Source organism: Barbus barbus (assembly GCF_936440315.1).
Source record: "Barbus barbus genome assembly, chromosome: 15".
Taxonomy (NCBI): domain Eukaryota; kingdom Metazoa; phylum Chordata; class Actinopteri; order Cypriniformes; family Cyprinidae; genus Barbus; species Barbus barbus.
Genome location: NC_136743.1, coordinates 8,181,750 through 8,189,194, shown reverse-complemented (window position 1 = coordinate 8,189,194; position 7,445 = coordinate 8,181,750). Strand labels below are relative to the sequence as shown.

Sequence of the window (7,445 nt, the reverse complement as noted above, 5' to 3'; positions counted from 1 at the left end):
CACAACGACAGAGCGCATGGAAGAAAAAAAAATATGTGTCCATCCATCTACATGTCTGTCTGTGCCTCCTTCACTTGTATCTGCATATAGGGTAGGATGGGGGAAGAAATATCCTACTCCCTTTAGTTAGGATCAATGTGGATAAACGTTAGTTTTAAACTTAGATAGCATGTGCACGTTGATGATTCAGCCATTGAGTTATTTATAGGAAATAAATAGAAACATCTGCTAATTTAGTTGTTATAGCCGAAATTGAAAATATTGAAGGAGAGGTAAGTTGGCCCCTAATGGGTTAAACGGGGCCTAAACCAGTGTTGGGGAGTAACTACATGGTACATCTAAAAAAATTAGAATATCATGAAAAAGGTCAATATTTTTTGTCACTCATTTCAGAAAGTGAAACCCATATATTATATAGATTAATTACACACAGAGTGAAATATGTCAAGCCTTTATTTCTTGAATTTTTGATGATTATGGCTTACAGATAATGAAAACCCAAAATTCAGTGTCTCAGAAAATTTGAATATTAGCCTACATAAGATCAATAAAAAAAAGGATATTTTAAACAGAAATGTCAGGCTTCTGAAACGTTTGTTCATTTCTATGCACTCAATACTTGGTTGGGCCTCCTTTTGCATGAATTCCTGCATCAATGTGGCATGGCATGGAGGCAATCAGCCTGTGGAACTGCTCAGGTGTAATGGAACCTCAGGTTGATTTGATAGCGGCCTTCAGGTCATCTGCATTGTTGGGTCTGGTGTCTCATCTTCCTCTTGACAATACCCCATAGATTCTCTAAGGGGTTCAGGTCAGGCAGGTTTGCTGGCCAATCAAGCACAGTAACACCATGGTCATTGAACCAGCTTTTGGTACCTTTGGCAGTGTGGGCAGGTGCCAAGTCCTGCTGGAAAATTAAATCTATGAAGGTAAATTGACGTCATAAAGATTTGCATGCGCAGGGTAAGATTTGTGAAAGTGTAGCTACATAAGACTGTAATCGTAAATTAAATTTACATGCTCAAGAGATGCTTTGTAAAGCTGTAAATCGCGTTTCAAGCGCAAGACAAAATGATTTGCAGCATTTTACTGTTACTTGTAAGTGTAATAACCGTGCCAAAAGTGTAAGCGCGGAAAAATGGAAGTCATAAGAATGCAGATCATATTTATTTTGCGCTAGCATGAAGCTGCAGTTTCACAATACATGAATTACACTTACAATTAACAGTAAAATGCTGCAAATCATTTTTTCTTGCGCTTGAAACGCGATTTACAGCTTTACAAAGTGTCTCTTGCGCATGCAAATTTAATTTACGCTTACAGCCTTATGTACACTTTCACAAATCTTACCCTGCGCATGCAAATCTTTATGACGTCAATTTACCTTCATAATAACCCCTTGACCCTTTCTTGACCACGTGTGGCCTATACATAATTTCCTTATTGCAACATAAGTACATTTTTAAAGCTAAAACAGGAACTAATAAATAATTTTTGTTTTATTAAGTTTTTCCATCTTTCCATAACACTTCCTTTTTGCATCAACATAAAAAAATAAATAAATAAAAATTCCATCATGTTTCCAAATCCATTTATCAAAATATTGCAAGAAAATGTAATCGCTAATAGTTCAGTGACCCTTTAGGTAACTGTTACACCTGTAGGTGGCAACCTATGAATGGTTTTGAGCCAGATTTACTGATCTATTCTATTCTAAGGGTTCTATTCTCATTTACTACCTGCTCTATAAAGCGCATGCTTTAGTCTTTAAAGACTACAAAATCAGACACAATGGAGATATGTCAGTGAATGGAAAATATGAATCAAGGATGGTTTTGTATCAGGTTTTAACGTTTCAATCCCTTTGTCAGGCTTTTCATCATTGATCTCTGCATGAGGAGGTTGGGAACCATTTCTACAAGAGGGCAAAGAAATGGCATCACATAGTCCTTAAATATGCCACCACCATGTGAGCGTTCCTTTTCTTCTTTTAACTTCTTTATTTCTTCCTTAAGGTTATCAGCTTCCTCTTTAAAGTCTTTCTTTAGCATCTCCTCCTGCTCCTTCAGCTTGCTCTCAATGGCTCTGTCCGTCTCCTGCTGCTGCTGCTCCAGCTCCTTGTTGAACTTCTCCTGCATCTGTTTTACCCTGTCCTTATGCCGCGCTTTCTCTGTCGCCATCATTTTTTCCCTCTCAATTTGTTTCTCCTCCTCTTCTTTCAACTTCTGTTCCAGCAGAGCTGTGTTCTCTTTCTCCTCTGAACATTCAGTCAAAAGACAGAAAGAATATGAAATGACAATGATAAAATAACCTCAACCCTAAGCAATTGAGATTGTGTTTAAGGTGCCTGCCTACATTCTGTGTTTCAAAAAGCCTAAACTTACTATTAATTTGTTTCTCATTTTCAGTAAGTTTATTATCCATGCAGAGGATGCTGTTTGCTTCAGGTTCCCGTTCTTTCAGAAACTCTTCCAGCACAGCCTCAGCCTGCACACAAACATATCTTAGACCAGTGGTTCTTAAATCAAGTCATGCTAACTATAATTCAGTTATTTTTTTCTTAAAATAAAGTGTAACCTGGTTCCAGATACTTTGCAGATATAGTATAGTTTAGATGCACTTGAGCCACATACACTCACAAATGTGACCCTGGACCACAAAACCAGTCTTAAGTAGCACGGGTATATTTGTAGCAATTGCCAACAATACATTGTATGGGTCAAAATTATCGATTTTTATTTTATGTCAAAACTTATTAGGATGTTAAGTAAAGATCATGTTCCATGAAGATATTTTGGAAATTTCCTAATTTTCCTGTAAATATATCCAAACTTAATCTCTGATTAGTAATATGCATTGCTAAGAACTTCTTTTGGACAACTTTAAAGGCGACTTTCTCAATATTTAGATTTTTTTGAACCCTCAGATTCCAGATTTCAAATAGTTGTATCTTGGCCAAATATTTATACTATCCTAATAAACCATACATCAATGGAAAGCTTATTCATTCAGCTTTCAGATAATTTATAAACCTCAATTTCAGCTTTGTGGTCCATCACACAAATAGACACTGAAGTGTCCTTACCCTTATACCTTTATTGGTTTCTCTGCGGTACTGTTCAACAATGGCATCTCTGTCTCTTTTATAGAGTTCATATCCTCCAAACTGACTGTACTCTCCATCCTGCAGTCGTTTATTCATGTCAGAGAACAGATTCTTCAGCAGATCTCTGCACTTTCTCTCTGATGCCATCTTATTTTCTTCCAATAAGTCTATATAGTGCTTACATACAGCTTCCTATGAACACATAAAAGCAGAAATAATATCTCAAACATGCATAAATATACTTATACACTAATGTGAATTAGTTGTATTAATCTTATGGATGTAATTTATGCGGTCACCAGATATCAAGACATGAAACAATCTCCAATTTGACATCCAATCATGAGATCTATAATACTTGCAGAAAGCTAGTATTCCCATTAATGTCATTAATCTACCAGATACATAAAGGCCATGATGCATACATGAGTGTACAAGTATTAGTCACTCTTATAAATTTATACTCACCTCCAGTTTCTTCAAGTATTCCATTTTTTCATCTTTGAATGAGCGTTTCGTGAATTTAGCAATGGCCAGACTGCTGAATTTCTGGTGCTCACAGGTCACATTTTCTATACTGATTGGGAATGTCTTCTTCACCTGTAAAAACATAGTGTGCGTTTACTTAAAGGGTGTTTGTGCATTCACTGAAGAGGTTCAAGCCAACATTGGTGGTTCTGATTTTGGAGACATTCAAAATGCAGCTGTGTACAAAGTTTGGTGTTCTGACTTCAAATGGGATTATTAATGGGATTTTTACTCTGTATAGAGAGAGATGTACAGTGAAGGATATAATTTGGAAACATGACCATATAAAAAACAACTGAACTCAATCAGAATGTGCCTCACCTCTTCCATTGCTGTCTGATAGACTTTCAGAGCTTCTTGAAAAGCTGTCTGGTTTTCTAGATTTGCCAGAACAACCACTGCATTGTCCAGACAGGGCACTTCACCAATGCTGATTGTCTCTACATATATCTTAACCAGATGCCCGAGCACTGACAACACACACAAATGGTTAAGAGTACAGTAAATGCTCCACGGTATCTTCAAATCACAGATGAAAGGTTTAATTAGTTTATTAATTTGTTTGATCATGCAAAGCTTATTCTGTATCTGAAATGTATTAAAGATTCAAATGAATGAAACTCTTCATTTGGTAAAACACTCACATCGGCCAGTAACTATGTGTCCTCCTTTCAGTCTTTTCACAGCACTGTTGACAAACATGTGGTCACAGAAATTTCCTGTGACCTCCAGAAATTGTTGTGCAAGGTCCTGGTCTTTTAAGATCTCCAGGCGTGTCATGTCTTCGTGGGAGGTAACGGGAAACGGGAACACAAAACACTTCCGGCTAGGGAAATAACGCTTAATACATTCACGAGGCAGATTGTAGTCTCTAACTTTCTTATTAAAACCTAAAAAGATATTATTCAGGACAGAGAAAGAAATCAAATCAGTCAGTCAGTCAACATACTTAATTTCCATTTTCAGGCATTGTTCATTTACAGAAATACATACACAAATATTCAAATAGGCTGTGAGTGCAGACAAATATGTGGTCCTGTAATGAAATAACAATCGCACCAGTTTAGCATGTAGTCTGGATTGCAGGCATCAGTGGTTATTTTAAAGACCTCACAGAACAGATATCATGGGCCAGTGAGCCTATTCGTGTTTATTTTTACAATGTTTTTAAATTCAAATTCTACTCCAGAATAGAAATGAATCCAGCATATGGGCAAATAATTATTTTAACCTTCCGGTAGCTCAAATAGAGAATGGTGCTAACAATGCCAATATCATGGGTTTAATTTCCAGGGTAACCAAGAATTAATAAAACTTATACTGTGCACCTGCTTATACTGTAACTAAAACTTATAGCTGTTTTGGAAAACAGCTACTGCCAAATGTGTACATGTAATACTGCCTTAAATACCTTTCTTCAGATTAAGGGCAAATTCAAGGTAATCGTCATCTGTCACTTTCTTCCCATCAATTTCCAAATCCAATGTGAAATCTCTCACGACCCAGATGAACGATGGGAAAACCCTCACAAACTCAGAATCTTCCCCTTCTTCCTCATCTGCTGCTTCTGTCGATCTGATCTTGATCTGCTCAGTGAGCTCAGTAACATAGCTGCAGCACATTAAGAAATAACAGCATCTTGTTAAGTGTATGTTTGTATATGTGAAAGAGGAATGGGTTGTGTGGTTAAAGGATACTGCAGGTTTTCCACTGCAGTGTTATCAATAGTGCCACGGCTGTTGTACACCAGAGTGCTGCTGAGCAGAATAGCCAGACAGAAGATCCAGCTGTCATTCTTAGAGTCTCCCTGAAACACACAGAGTCTTCAGATCAAAGCAACTTCATTCAGAACACAATACAACTTAATACTGTTCCTTCTGAAGTACAATGGCAAACTGAGACTGGGAAATTATTAGTAGTAGTTAGTGACTGTGCTCACCTTTGCCACATCCCCAAGTCCCTCTGTATCCAGCAGCACCAGAGTGTGTCCTTCTTTATTAGGGTGAGGGACACACCACATCCAGATGCCTTTAGTCTTTGATTCAATAGTGCTGCCGAGAGCAAAGCCTGAGACAATAACATTATTATTACTATGCAGTTAATGTTTTCAGATGTTCTCGTTATCATATCAACGTATACTGCACTTGAGAAGGACTTTCAGCATTTTCTCTCACCGGACTGTTGTCCTGCCAGGCGGTTCATAAGGTAAGACTTCCCCGTACGGTAGAGTCCCACCACAGACACCACCACCACCGGCTCATTGATCCCATCCAGAATGACTTTGGCCTCTTTTCTCACACATAGCTTGCCATTTTCATCGTTTTCGATGAGACAAACTGGAGCTGGCATGTACTTACTACAAGACATGATCCTCCTAAGTAAAAACCATACACACAAAATCAAACTTAACATACAGTGTCAACATGAGTCTGAGTTTCAGCATAGCTGTGATAAACTGCAGCTAGGCTGGGCTGCATTATGGTATTACAGCTCTTGATCATGTAGTTTTGTAGTATTTTAGTCTGTGTGTGATGTCTTTCAATTTGCTGCTGTAATTAAAGAAATATTGCAAATCTTAAGGCCTGCGGAAACCACTTTATCTATACATACAATTAAAGAGAAACAGCTTAACACATCTTCTGCCAATAAGTTTCTTATCCTCTGCTCTATGCATGATATTGATTGGAAAAAATGCACTGTCACTGGCCTATCCATAATGGAGGAGTCGAAAGTGAAAGTGTTTTCAGATACAGTTCACACTGACAAACAACTGCTGTCTGTTATCTGAACCCCCCTGCACATGGGCTCTAATAAAACACATGTGCACATTGAAGATTTAAAAGATCTAAGAAATAAAAAAAGCAAAAAGGATATATAGAATTATTGAATCCTTTTCCTATGGAAATGTTTTGTAAGTTATCCCCTGTAGTAGTTTTTTTTTCTTTTGTTCCTTTGATGCTATTATGAATGTAAGTGATAATAGTTGAAAACAATGTGATCCTCTATATTTGTATGTTGTAACGTAATAAAAAACTAAAATAAAACACACATGATTATTTATTTATTTAGACAGAAATTTCATTCCACAGTCATAACTCTTCGTTTGTTTTTGCTATGGAAACCCTTCCCATCATTAATTTGCATTTCAGTTTTAATTATTGCCTTTATAGGTTAATGTTATTCCTCTGCGGTGGGATAACTGGAGAATATGTGGAGTAGCTGTTTAAGCAGTGCTGTACTGCCCCTGGCTACAGTATAATATACAGCTCTTTCTATTATTACATATAGTGTTCAATAGAATTGGGTCTGAAAATACCAAATACACCAAAAGGACAGTAAAATACCAAAGGACAAATAAAATAAAATAAAACAAAGAAGATCCAAAGAATGGTTGTTGTGATATCTTTTTTAATTGCTGTTTATCAAAGCGATGCATATGATGATATCAGTAGATTTCATAGAGTTTACTTAAATATGAAAAGCAATCTTGAAATACGGAAGGCGATTACAAACATTTGAATTACTACGTCTGCTGTAGTAATTTAAAGAGGAGAAAATATATCTTACCTCTGCTTGCCTTCTGTCGTGGATGGTCCTGACTGAAGCTCGTGTATAAATACTGAAGAGGTGGTCAGCGCCGTCTCAGAAAGTCTGTAAAATTAGGTGATTTCCGGGAAAACATGATGCTGCAGAATTGACTTCGTGAATAAGGTGAGCTATTGCAGAATAAAGATAGGAGAGCTATTCGTCCTCAACCATATGAATTTGAGTTGATTAAGTTGGTGGTCGTACCAGGGACGGATTATGACGC

The 7,445-nt window shown here is 37.1% G+C and overlaps 1 protein-coding gene across 1 annotated transcript; it reads right to left on the bottom strand.

Annotated features, from left to right (window-relative positions):
• Positions 1–436: 436 nt before the first annotated feature.
• On the bottom strand, positions 437–7,445 carry LOC306881541 (guanylate-binding protein 1-like). Its single transcript, XM_079435709.1, has 11 exons — positions 7,202–7,445; positions 5,809–6,008; positions 5,574–5,701; positions 5,332–5,441; positions 5,046–5,245; positions 4,279–4,524; positions 3,956–4,104; positions 3,575–3,706; positions 3,086–3,298; positions 2,385–2,487; positions 437–2,257 (listed from the first exon to the last, which is right to left on the bottom strand). Exons 2-11 carry the CDS (start codon positions 5,999–6,001, stop codon positions 1,848–1,850), a joined length of 1,884 nt encoding a protein of 627 aa, XP_079291835.1. The 5' UTR covers positions 6,002–6,008; positions 7,202–7,445; the 3' UTR covers positions 437–1,847.